This window comes from Malaclemys terrapin, chromosome 13, assembly GCF_027887155.1.
Source record: "Malaclemys terrapin pileata isolate rMalTer1 chromosome 13, rMalTer1.hap1, whole genome shotgun sequence".
Lineage (NCBI taxonomy): Eukaryota > Metazoa > Chordata > Testudines > Emydidae > Malaclemys > Malaclemys terrapin.
In genome coordinates, this window is record NC_071517.1 from 1,292,407 (window position 1) to 1,305,171 (window position 12,765).

The 12,765-nt window shown below is 62.8% G+C and overlaps 1 protein-coding gene across 5 annotated transcripts; it reads left to right on the forward strand.

Moving 5' to 3' along the window:
• Positions 1-896: 896 nt before the first annotated feature.
• On the forward strand, positions 897-12,206 carry C1QTNF1 (C1q and TNF related 1). Of its 5 annotated transcripts, none has more exons than XM_054047525.1 (5): positions 897-979; positions 6,137-6,276; positions 8,413-8,553; positions 8,972-9,120; positions 10,391-12,206. In XM_054047525.1, exons 2-5 carry the CDS (start codon positions 6,197-6,199, stop codon positions 10,939-10,941), a joined length of 921 nt encoding a protein of 306 aa, XP_053903500.1. In that variant the 5' UTR covers positions 897-979; positions 6,137-6,196; the 3' UTR covers positions 10,942-12,206. The 5 variants fall into 5 exon arrangements, with proteins under 5 accessions (XP_053903500.1, XP_053903501.1, XP_053903499.1 ...); XM_054047526.1 differs by lacking the exon at positions 897-979 and adding an exon at positions 1,857-2,160 and having other exon boundaries at positions 8,416-8,553; XM_054047524.1 differs by lacking the exon at positions 897-979 and adding an exon at positions 1,858-2,160.
• Positions 12,207-12,765: the final 559 nt, after the last annotated feature.

Sequence of the window (12,765 nt, forward strand, 5' to 3'; positions counted from 1 at the left end):
TGGGGCCGGTGTGGCAGGCCAGGCTGGCACCACCTACAAAAGGCAGGCTGTGCAGGGCACTGTGTTAGACCCAGCTTTAACCATGGTGAAATGCCAGCACGGGGAGGGGGAAGGTAGCGTTGGGGACGTGAGGGAGGGAGAAGGGGGGGGAGTGGGGCAGGCAGGGAACTCACCCTCACCAGGGATGGGCTCCAGGACCCACTTCTCTTCTGCACAAGGCAAATCACGTGGGAATGAAACCCAAAAACCATTTGGAGAGGGAGGGAGGGAGGTCCAGAATCCTGACCTGGAGGAGCCTCTCCTTTGGCAGAGTCTCAAGTCTCCCATGTGATGTTCTGATCCCATGAAGCCCAGCAAGCCGGGGCCCTTAGCTCCGCAGAGGGCAAGGAGGGGAACGAGCCAGGCTTGCTGGGCTGGTATCAGCAGAGGCGGGGTGGGGGAGCCCCCGATAGTCTCTTGCAGGAGGCTGCTGGCTGAATTTCTCCCTGCACGACATTTGGCTCTCAGGCTCTTGCAGACTGGCTGGAGGTCTCAGCCCTGCAGCCCCCCCAGCAGAGGCATGCTGGGACTCCTGCTGCTTTTTGAGGGGGGCTCATTCCCCCCCGTGCAGCCTGCTCTGCCAGCACAGGGATGAGCGAGCCAGACAAGCCGGTTTGCCTTCTGTCCTGGCTAGCTGGGATCCTTCCCCCACTCGGCAATGGAGCAGCCCCTGCCCTGGGCGACACCGATCCTGCTGAGTGCCTGGGCTGTAGCTGGCAGCTCCCGGGCAGGCCCCTGGGACCAGCAGGACAAGACCACACGTGTGGGACAGAATCCCAGCCTGCTGGCTCCTCCCCCTCCCAGCTCTTTTTCTTGGCATTCGCAGGGGTTAAGGAATTACCCAGGCAAGGGTGTGAGCACAGCGGTGCTAGCTTTCCCGGCTGCTCCCCCTGCACTCGCCCAGCAGCTGGAGGCCAGGGAGGACGGAGAGTGCAACCAGGTACAGAGACAATGAGGGACAGACGCTGCTCCCAGGCCAGGGCTTGGGCCCAAGCAGCTGCTGCTCTCGTTAAACCAACCCTAGAGAACAGACGCTGGGCCCAGGGATGGGCTGGACAGGACTAGAGGACATGGGCCAACCCTGCTTCTGGGGCTGGAGCCTTCCTCTCCTGGGGAGAACCCAGAGTCCCAGCTGGTGGGTGGAACAGGGATGGCTCCGGGGTTAGACCAGCAAAGCCTGGGCCCCCTGCCCTGACACTCACTCCCCATATGGAGCCGAGAGCCGTGGTGGCTGCTCCCCAAAGTGCCATACGCCCATGAGGATTGGGGAACCCTACCGCCAAGGAAAAGCCCAGCCCTCTCCTCACATCCCGAGGGGCACAGGCTGTGCTCCCTGTGGGGTGAGCAGCCTGCGACCTCCCCTCCTGCACGCACCGATGCAGCTGTCTCAGCTGCGCCCCCGCAGCCTCAGCCTCCTCCAGCAGCCCCAGGCCAGGCCGCAGTCTGCAGCCAGCCCAACACGGCTCTGGCGCAGCACCCAGGTGCTGGCCCTGGATTTCTGTGCCCAGCTGGCACAGGCTCTGGCTGTACCTGTAAAAATAACCTCCCCAGCTCCTGGGCTGCCCGGCACCGTTCCAGTCTGAGACACACCTGGGGGCTTGGCCGAAAGCCTTGTGGCACTGCAGGGGATTTGGGCTTGTCATTCTGCTGAGTTGAGCCACTTGGAGGCTGGTACCTCCCCCTTGGCTCCAGCCTCAGACATCTGGAGTTCTGTCCTGGCACGTTAAACCTCCCATCATTGTCCTGGGCAGAGCGGGCGGCAGTGCTGGGCGCACACATGGTTAACACAGGCCCTGCTCTCTGCCGCAGCTCACATCTGGCAGGGGAGGGCTGCTTTGCTGGGTTTGTCCCTTTTCTTCCCTCTCCTCCTTTACGCTGGAGAGAGTGCGTTTCCGCTCGGGACGTATGAGGAGCAGAGGCTGCGCTAGAGGGGCAGGGAGCAGAGCTGCCTTGGGCCAGGCACCCCACTTTCCGCCTCCCTGCACCCCAGTAGGGGGTAGAAGTGGCAGCTCAAAGGGGATGCTGTAGGGAGGCGAAACGCACCGAGAGAGGGCGAGAGAAACAATTCCAGCACGGCCAGCACCTTGGGCTCCAGCCACCGAGGCGTCAAACCTGCCACAAGTATGTGTGAGGGCGGGTGGGCGGGCTGGCAAGGCCCTGGGTGTTTGTGCTGGGGGCATCGGGGATGCCAGGGGCTGCCCCTGTTCAAATGGCCAAACAAAGGCAGCACCTGGGGCAGCACCCGGAGCTCACCTGGGATCATGGCACCCGGATCCCCCACTACATGAGCTCACCAGCAGCAGGGAGCACATGCAGCCCTCGACTTGGGCCTAAGCCCGCACTTCCAGGGGAGCTCTGGGCCCTGGAGCCTAGGCTGGGAAATGACTGTTCAGAGTTTGACAGATCTCCTGCTGTTCCCTGCTGCTCCGTCTGGGACACCTCCGCGTTCCCCAGCACGGCTCGGAGCAGCTCTGCTCAGCTCCGTGCTCCCATAGCAGCCTGCACCCTTCCCCGGGGCAGGGCTGGCGTCAACAACAAAGGTGCCCCAGCTTACTCGGTCCTTACACCGGGCATCTGGGGCAAAGGCCCGTAAGGACAGGCAGTGCCAACAGCTCCAGTGATGTGCCACTGCCCTGGCACAGCCTGGCATGTCTGTGGGGGGCAGGGGAGTGATTTGCTTGCTTGGTCCCATGCCCACTGCAGTGTTTGCTGGGTAACAGGATCTCGTTTCCTGGCTTTGTCACAAGAAGCCAGGGAAGGCCTGTGTCTGCATCACGTCCTTGCACCCTGGAAACCCCAAGGACAGGGGAAGCGGGGTGGGCTCACAGTCCAGCTGCCCATCTCCAGCTCCCCTGCCCCATGCCTACCAGGGCCCCTCCTCCTCTCACTCGCTGGGATTTGTGCTCAGTTCAGCCCGGTCCTTAATGCTGCCTAGAGTTTATTTCAGGATGTTTTGCCTTACAGGCTTGAGGCTTTCTCAGGAAGTGAATTTACATATTCCCGGGCTCTCCTGGAGAGCTTCCAGCCTGGACAGGAAAAAACAAAGTCCGGGTAGTAAGAGTGCAAGCGTGTGTGTCTGTGCCTGTGCATTCCGTATGCATGTGTCTGCCTGTGTGTGTAGCTGTGCAAGGTGGTGAGTGTGAGCTCGGCCAGCTCTGTGCACAGCATGTGAGCCGTGTGAGCAGGTGCTTGCCTCCTTTTCCTGCCCCAGGATGGCCTGGGAAACGAACTGCTTTGTCTCAGTGGGAATTTCCTGGTTAGGGTTTGTCAGCCCAGCTGAGCAGACCCCAGGAGATGGGTTTTCTCAAAGACTGGGTCTGCTTTGGGTTCCAGCGGGAAACACCTAACAACTGGAAGCCTCTTTTCCCTGGCTTATTATACAGCAGAGAAAGAGACAGACTTCCAGAGTCACAGTGTATACGTCTCTGCACGCACTCAGGCACCCTTGCACGCTCATCCATGTGCATGCACACTTACACAAAAACTCTCATGCATGCACGAGTACACTGGCACATGCTCACACGCCCAAGCACACAGTCAAAGGGCAGCATAGGGTTAAGGAAACCAGGCCTGTCAGGGCATCACTGCTTCCCAGGGGGCCGGCAGGTTCTCCTCTGGAATTCCCTCTCTCTGTGAAATTCTCCAGCTGACTTGCTCTGTGTCTCTGTCCCTGAGAGAGGAGAAGGAAGGGGCAGGCCAGTGGGGAGAGGCTGGGGAGCAGGGAAGAGAGCATGAGGCACCCCAGCTCCAACTCCCCTGTGCATCCTGCAAGGGTGATGGGAGGGCACAGCCTTTGCCCACGGAGTGTGTGCACTCAGGTCATTGTCTGTAGTGTGTAAGGCTCCGAGGCAGGGGAGGGGGCTTGGTGCCTGGCTGAGCTCAGATCATGGGGTTTCCCTGAGATTCTCAGTCTGTGCCCTCTGCTCTCGCTCAGCAGCTGAGAGCACTGGCGAGGGCACCGTGTCCCTGCTGTGCTGCAGGCAGGGGACACCCAGCCTCCCCCACACCCTCCTTCAGAAGGTGGGGCAGGCACCTGGGGGATGGAACCCTTTGCCAAGAGTACATGTGGGCTGGGGTTTCCCTTCAGTGACTCCTGCGCCATCCCCAGCCCATCCCTCCCCACCTCTGTTCCCCCTCCCCTCTGGGCTGCTCTCCGCTGTAATTAACATGACTCATAAACCAAATATTCTGCCCTTGAACTCCCGCCACAAAGCAGAGAGCAGAGGAATTTGCAGATGCCCTGATGTGGCCGAGTGCTCACGCTGCCCACGTGTCCCATGCACCCAAGTGTCCCTATTCGGAGCCTGGCTTTAAAAGCAAAAGCAAATTCTGCCGTAACCACTTGACTCCAGGTGGCCAGGCCGGTCATGCCTGTGCCTTAACCTGTCTCCAGAGGCACCAGGCCAAGGGGAGCTGTGGGCACTCAGCACCTCTCTGGATCAGGCCCTGGGGGGGAAGGTGCACCCTGGATTGGAGCAGCTTTAGCTAGCAATGCCTAGGCAGTGCCCTGCGCCACCTCCTCCCCCGCTGTCCCCGGGCTAGCCGTGATGTCCAGCGCGAGGCCTGTAGCTGCAGCAGTGCTCTCCATGACAGCTGTCTGGCTTCTCAGGCACGTCCCCCTGAAAAGCCTTGGCTCCTACTACCCCCAGCTGCACCTGCGTGTCTGCCGAGGGCCCTGCCCATGCACCCTGGGGGTCCCTGTGTACCAGCAGAGCTGCTGCGGGCCAGGAGATGCCGAGGGCTCCGCCCCTCTCCTCGGCGTCGGCTGGACTCTGCCGTGACTCAAAAGGGGCTGAGCGGGACCAGCGCGAGGGAGAGCGGCTGCCCAGCGAGGCGCGTGGTGCCATGGGCGAATGCAAATATTATCCTTGGCCCGGCCCCGCGCTGAGCACATGGTCCCAAGCTCCAAGAGCCCGTCTCCTTTGGCTGCTGGCTCCCAGCTGGGCTCCTGATTGCCAGCAGACTTTGTTTCCTTAAAACTCTTCCTGAAAAGAGACACTGGGCAGGCTCCTGCTGAGTGCTGGCTGCCAGCTGGGCCAGCGGCTTCTGATCCCAGGGGGGCAGCTGGCCCCTTTGTGTACGGTGGGGAGAGGGGCCTGCGTGTGCCCTGGCGCTAGAGACGTTTGTTTCCTGCCTGGCACCCACCGTGCAATGTGCCCCTTCTCGCCCACGCTGCCAGGTGTAAGTGACACTGGGTATCAGATTGGGGGTGGGGGGAGAGCTTCGGCTGAGCTGACGGAGTGCAGCCAGGGGCTGAGTGCACAGATCTGCGCTGCTTGTGGGAGCTGCTTGCGTAGGGGGCCACCCCACTCTGCAGGGAGGGCTGAAGTGCCCCCCAGCTAGGGGACAGGGCTCCCCTTCTGCAGAACGTGCACCTCAGCAGGCAGAAGTGCATACCCCTCGGAGAGGGAGAGCCCCTCTCCCCATCCATTAACCCCCCCACCCTGCTCCAGACACTCTCCCAACGAACTCCCCTCCTGCCTGCCCCATTGGCCTTCCCTTTCCCCCTTTCCCATGAGGGATTTTTTTTCCCTGCTGGGGGCCTGGCCTCTGGGGCCGGCAGGGGCCAAGCAGTCCCGTGGGCCTCTGCAGGGCTTGGTGGCAGCAGAGTGGCAGGTGGTAGCAAGAAGCCTCCTCTCCAAGCCCAGTACTGGGGGTCTGGGAGGAGAAAAGAGGGGCTGAGCTGGGGAAATGCTGCCCCTGGGTGCCCAGCCAGCCCTGCGGCACCATGGTGCTGCTGCCCATATGGCCGCTGCCCAGGGGAGGGGCATGGGGGGAGGTGCCCAATGAGAGACGCGCCCCCCACCCCCAGCTCTGCCCTCTCCTGGGCCCTTGGAGCTGCTCAGGCAGGCGGCTGGTGGGACCCGTGTCTGGGGCGGGTGCTAGTGCTAGTGAGTCCCTGGGGAGGTCAGGACGGGTTCGTGTTACGCAGGGAAGTCCTGGCCCTACCGGAGAGAGTCCAGCCTGTCACTGGGGGAAGCGTGCCGAGCACATGGGTTGTGCCTGACAGCCAGGGCTAGTGACCCGACACCTCTGCAGGCTACAAATCTTCACATTCATCCCCAGAGATGCCATTATTCGCTGATTATTTTTCCAGTCAGCAGGTGAAGCGCGAGCGCTGTGGCCAGGGGTTCCGCAGTCCTCCCTCACGACGCCAATGGGCAGCAGCCCGAGGAAGGCTTGGCTAAGCACTGCAGGATCTGGCTCCAGCGTTAGCCCCACCTTCTCCCACCCCAGGTAACTCCCTGCCCAGCGCTGAATGCTCAGGCACGGGGACAAACCGACACAGCATCTGCCCGCCCTGCTCCGGATTTCCCCTCAGCTGGCAGGCGAGCGGCGCTGTCCCAGGGAGCCTCATGCTTGGCTCTGCCGGAACAGCCCCCGCCTAGCCCAGGACTCCAGGCACTTGTGTGAAGCTGTAGCAGGCCCACCTGGGTCAGCCAGCGGCGTGTGGCTCCGGGTGCTGGGCCCGATGACTCACTGCTGCCAGTCCCAGTACAGCTCCGTTGGGGCTGGGGGCGAGCGGGGTTGAGGCTGTTGGAGGGTGGGAGGGAGGTTTGTGGCCAGGCCTCTGGCACCTGTGGGTCAGGGCTGGCTGGAGGGAAGGATACAGCTGGAGCAGCCGCCCAGGGCCTGCTGTGTTTTGTGCAAGGCCGACACCGTGGTCATTCTGGGCGTGCAGAGACCCAGGCCAGCGCTGGGGAAGGGGAGACAGAGCCTAGAGCCGCTGAAAGGCTGATGTGGATTTGAATTAATTGGAGAAACAGAAGCTAGGGCTGCTGTGTGGGGTCGGCAGGGTCTCCCTTCCCCCCTGCCCCTATGCAGTGGGCAGCAGCTCAGGATGTGGTGCCTGGCTCTGACCTGCTAGAAGCTCTGAGGAGCCAGAGGTGGGAGCGGCCTACTGGACCCCTTGCCCAATGTGATGCCTCCCTAATGCCCGGTCCACGTGATGGAGCTTCCACCATCTCCCCTGCCCGGTGCAGCTCACAGCCAGGCTGCTTCCCCTCTCGGGGTCTGGATTGCCCCCAGGTAGCCTGCTTCCCGGCGCCTCTCCGTCCAGGCGGGCACGCTGCCAATCCCTTACTGCCCCACCCAGCACCAGCTGTTAGCCCCTGTCACGGAGTATTGGGGGACTCAGGGCCCTGCACCCCCGGCTTCCTGCGATTCACCATGACTCTCAGCCAGCCAGTAAAGCAGAAGGTTTATTTGGATGACAGGAATACAGTCCAAGACAGGTCTTGCAGGCACAGACAACAGGGACCCCCTCAGTTTGGTCCATCTTGGAGTCCCAGCCCCCCTTGGGAGGTCAGAGCCATCTCTGCCCCCCAGCCATCTCTCCAGCCTGCTTCCCACACTCTGCCTTCAGCGACCCCTCCCACAGCCTTTGTTCAGTTTCCCGGGCTAAGGAGTCGCCTCCCCTTCAACCCCTCCCTGGGTTCTCGTGTTACACACTTAGGTATGCGCCCTCGGGCTGTCTCCCATCCCCCAATGCAGACTATCCCAGCACACTCCCCTGTCAGCATTCACAGACCACAGTGAGAACAGGCCCAGTTCGTCACAGCCCCCTCCTGGGCCGGGCTCATGTGCAGGCCCGGTGGCATTCCCATAAACAGCCACTGCAACCAGCAGCAATGCCAGCAGCCCAGCCGGGGCCCCATGCACTCCTGCACCTTGCCCTGGGGCTGGCCCTGGGCCGTGCAGGGCATGTGCTCCCTGGGGCTCACCACAGCCCGCTCGCTGCTCCTGGTGCAGTGACGGGGTGGGGTGAAGGGAGGCTGCGCCCCCTCCCCCATGGGGCTCTAGCCCAGCCCAAACCCACTGCAGGAAGGACAAGCAAAGAGACCAGCAGTTACACCCGCACTGCCCCTCGGTGCTGCACGGCCAGGGTCTGTACCAGGCTCGCAGGCCCTGACAACTTGCCCAGCCCAGCCTAGGGCATCCCTTAGGCCCGCAGGGCGGGGGTGGGGGGGCACTGGGGCCAGGAAGGGCCCTGCAGCCTCTCCAAGCTGGGCCTGCCACAGACCTTCTGACCCAGTTCTCAGCGGCTCCTTGGTGCTGCAGGGGTGGGGGTGAGGCTACAGTTGCCAACCCTCCAGGATTGACCTGGAGTCTCCAGGAATTAAAGATTAATCTTTAATTCAAGATTATGTCATGGGATTAAATCTCCAGGAATACGGCCAACCAAAATTGGCAACCCAAGGTCCAGCCCCCCCATCCCCTTCCCCACAGCTCTGCAGGCTGCCGCTCCCCACACCCAGTCCATGGCCCCATGGGGTGCACTGCGTGTCCATCTCCGGGACAAACCCACCACTGGTCTGGGGCCTGCCCAGAGTGCCTGGCAGGGGCTGACCTCCCCACTGGCCTTTCTCCCAGCAGGATGGAGGGGCCCTGGGCACTGAGCTTCTTGTTACTCGCCTGCCTGCTGCTGCCCGACTCCACGCTGAGCCAGCCCAGCCACCCCGAGGAGGAGCGGGGAGAGGCAACGTGGGCACCGTCCCACCGTCACGCTGCCAGGTTAGGGGGCAGGGGGCGCCAACTCGGACGGGGCTTCAGCGGGGCTCTTTTGCCTCACAGAACAGCCAGCACATGGCCTGAGCTGAAGGAGACCTGCCCCAGGCGGGACAAGAGGCATCCCCAAGGCCTGCAGTCACTAGGGGAGGAGCTGAGCACGCTGGGGGAGGGCCAGGGAAAGGGCGCTGGGGTACTCCCCAGCTGGGGTGCATGGGGGATGGGCAGCAGCTCACCTCTCCACTGCTCAGTGGAGTGGGCTTGGGCAGGTCCCTGGGGTGCCCGGCTTCCTCCACACACAGCAGGCTCCCCTCACCTCCTCAGTGCATCCCGGGGCAGCCCCCTCGTCCCAGGGGTTGCTGAAGCTGCTTTCCCAGCTCCCACCCTGAGGCCTCAGTGCTGCTCTTTGATTGGTACCTCCCAGGGCCGAACGGGACCATGAGAAATATCATCGCAACCTGGACAAGCAGCCTCCTCGCTCCCAGTGCGTGCGCTGCTGCGACCCCCCCACGCACTCCTCTGCCTACCCCATGTACCAGCCCCTGCCCCACATCAACATCACCATCCTGAAAGGTAAGGGGACCTAGCCACCTCACTGGCTGGACAGTGCAGGGGGCCTGGGACAGAATCCTGGATCCATGGGGACAGGCGAAATCCTGCTCCCCTCAGCGGTGTCTGGACTAGAGGGCAGTGTGAGGCCAGAGGCTGGGGCAGAACGGAGCTCTGTGTCTCCACCTCCCTTCATAGCCTTGTCCACAAGGCCCCCAGTGCTGCCCTGCGATGCAGAGTGGGTGACAGGTGCTCTCAGCTCATCCTGGGGCCCCTGGCACCCCCGAGTGCTGGGCAGTGGGAATCGGCTTTTCGGGAGGGCCTGAAGTGCCACCTGGCCTCCATGTTCCCAGGGCACCGATCAGCATTGCGCCTGGAGCGTCTTCCCAGGACCACGTGTGGGACTGGGCTCCAGCTGCTGCCGTCACTTGTCTCCCTGGGCACCCCTCTGGTCACTGGGGCTGCTGCTCTTGGACAAACCTCACGGTTCAGTTTCTTTAGCGCCCCCCTGCAAAGGGCCAGATTTGGAAACGCTCCTTGTGCGAAAGCCAGGGGCCAGAGGCTAGAACCCCCAATCCAAGTCACTGCCCAGAGCAGAGCGGGGGGTGCGGGCATCGACCAGGGAGCACCGGGGTAGCAGAGGACGTGGGTCTGGGCATGGGCAGGGTAATCGAGAACATGGCAGCAGCTCTGGGATCCTTTTGTTCAGGCCTGGGCCCTCTCGGTATCATCAGTGGGGAGAACTGGACTCCGCCTCAGCCCCAGGGCTGCCCTCAGTAGAAGGGAAGGGGACTGTGGCACCGGCACTGTCCTACAGCCTGGAGGGTACACGGGGGAATCAGCCCAGAATCTGAGCAAAGGCACCAGGCGGTAACAACCACTGGGCCCCCTGGGAATGCTGCAGGGACGTGCTGGGCCTGCAGGGCAGCCGGAGCTGGTAGCCCAAGCGTGGAACTGCAGGAATGCCTGGGGGAGACCTAGGGAAGGTTGGTGGCTGGGAAAGCCGGAGTCCCTGCAGCGTGGGGCTGGCAGGGCACAGGGGGAGAGCACTGAGGCTTGCGGGTGGGAACGCAGCCCAAGTTAAGCCCTGGAAGGTGGGTGGCCTCCAGGCAGGGAGCTCTAACGTGTGGGGTGCTGCAGTGAGGATGAGCCGGCACTCGGCTCTGCTTGGGAGCCTGTTTTGCTGTGCCCGGCTCATGCCCTGGGGCTGGCACTAGAGCTGTGTGCTGTTCTGAGTGGGCAAGGATGGTGCTGGCCTCTCCAGTGCAAACAACGTCTGTCTTGCCTTGCCCAGGTGAGAAAGGAGACAGGGGCGAGCGAGGCCTGCAGGGAAAGTTTGGCAAAGCCGGATCGGCAGGCAGCAGGGGCCACACGGGGCCCAAGGGCCAGAAGGGGAGCATCGGGGCCACGGGGGAGGCATGCAAAAATCACTACGCCGCGTTCTCCGTGGGCCGCAAGAAGTCTCTGCACAGCAACGACTACTACCAGACGCTGCTCTTTGACACCGAGTTTGTCAACCTCTACGGCCACTTCAACATGTTCACGGGCAAGTTCTACTGCTACGTGCCCGGCATCTACTACTTTGCGCTCAACGTGCACACCTGGAACCAGAAGGAGACCTACCTGCACATGGTGAAGAACGGGGTCGAGGTGGTGATCCTCTACGCCCAGCAGAGCGACCGGAGCATCATGCAGAGCCAGAGCGTCATGCTGGAGCTGCAGGAGCAGGACGAGGTCTGGGTGCGTCTCTTCAAGGGCGAGCGGGAGAACGCCGTCTTCAGCGACGAGTACGACACCTACGTCACCTTCAGTGGCTACCTGATCAAGCACAGCGGGGAGCTGTGACCCCAGGCCTGGGCTGGCTGGCTAGTCCTCCCCCAAGGCCATCCCCCATCTCCTGCTCCGCTCCTCTTCCTGGTGGCAGATCCGTGGCAGACCGCCAAGCCCTGTCATGCCTGTGCCCGCTCCCTGCTCCCCGGCCTCAGCTGGGGCACGACCCTCTCCAGGGCCGTCCTCTGTCATTGCACGACGGTGCTCTAATGCCATCAGTGGCTGTATACATATGGACATGCCCCTCCCCCCCCCCACATGCCTTGCTCAGCTGACTGGGATGAGATGCATTGGGGGGGGGGGGGGGGACTTCCCCAGCCTCCCCGCTGGCGTGATTTGTGATAGGAAGAGCTATTCCAGCGAGGGAAACAGGCCTTCCTCGGGCAGCAACGGCACGGGCTGGTATTCATTGGGATGCTGTGGCGAGGAGCCTCCCACAGGGGTGTGCTTTGGACACGCTGGCCTAGTGGCTAACAAATCCGAGTCCTGGCACACACTTTTGCACCAGTTGAATGGTGCCCCGTTCTGGTACAATTACGCGGGTGCAGACATGACCTCAGGGCAAGGGCCAGCAGCCCTGGTTGCGCAGTGCTTCCTGCGTCCTTGCCCAGAAGCAGAAGTTGCTCAGTGCAGGGCTCCCTGCTGGGGAGGGACAGGGAAATGGCAGCTCCCTGGAGGCATCTGCTTCATCCACAGGGACCCTGGGGTTTACAGGCTGCAGAGAGGCCATCTAGCAGCAGCAGGTGCTGTAGGGATCTGCCTTGCTGGCTGCGAGTGGGGCCTGGGAGCAGCGTCACACGGCTCCCAATAAACCCTCCTTCAGCGTGGAGCTGGGAGATTGACCTGCTGCAGCTGCCCCTTCCCGTTCGGCTGTGCTCCCCACCCACCCTCACACAGGGTCCGGGCAGGGCATGCCTCTGGGCAGGCTCTCGGGATCCACGCCAGGGTGTCCTGCCAGGGAGTCCAGCGAGGCCATGAGACCCCAGCCGCTCCCCCCATTCAGGGCACAGTGCTGAATAGCCCTCCCCCCGGCCCCGCACTCCTCAATGGCTGACGGTCACCACCCTAGCTGCTCCCCCGCAGCCGGGGAGCTGGTTTCCAGCTGGCAGCGCTGGTTGCAATGGGCTTGGGCTTCGTCCCTCCTTTCTTGGTTAGTTCTGCTGGTCAGGCTTTTTCTCTCTGTCGGTACAACACAGAGCGGGGCCGGGGCAGCGTGCTGCTCCCCCAGGCTCTCTGCACTGCTCTGTAATCACATTAAACGCTGAGAGGGCTAGATTGCTCGCTGGGTCTTGGCTTCGGGCTCCTTTCCCCACTTCACTCACACTCAGAGGCCCTGTGAGGGGACCCTTGGGCCTGGCTGGCTGAGCTGGGACTCTCCCCCCAAGACGCCCTTTCCTCCATGGGAACCCTGCAAACTGCCTGAACTGGGCCCCTCGGTCTCTGGAGCTCTCACTGGCCGCAGTGAGCAGCAGCAGGCCTCTGGCCCCACAGCCCTGCCCAGAGCGCAGGAACCTCTCTCCTCTGGGGCAGCACACACCCTTGTGCCTTCCCACTCCACACCTTTGCTTAGATTTGTGCATCTCCCTCCCTAGGTGCACGTCCCTTGGCCTCCCGTGTGTGGGGGCAGGGAGCCAGTGCTCGGAGCTGGGCATTGCACATGCTCTTCCCTCCCACCTGGCTGGAGACAGGGATAAAGCCCCCCCCCCCCCTCCGACCTGCAGCCCTCCCGCAGTGACAGCTAAGCCAGGAAGCACAGGGTGGAAGAGGCCAGCTTGGGAGCATGGCTGGTCCTCAGAGGAGAGGGCAGCATGGGGGAGCAGGTGGGATCTGGGATCAGCC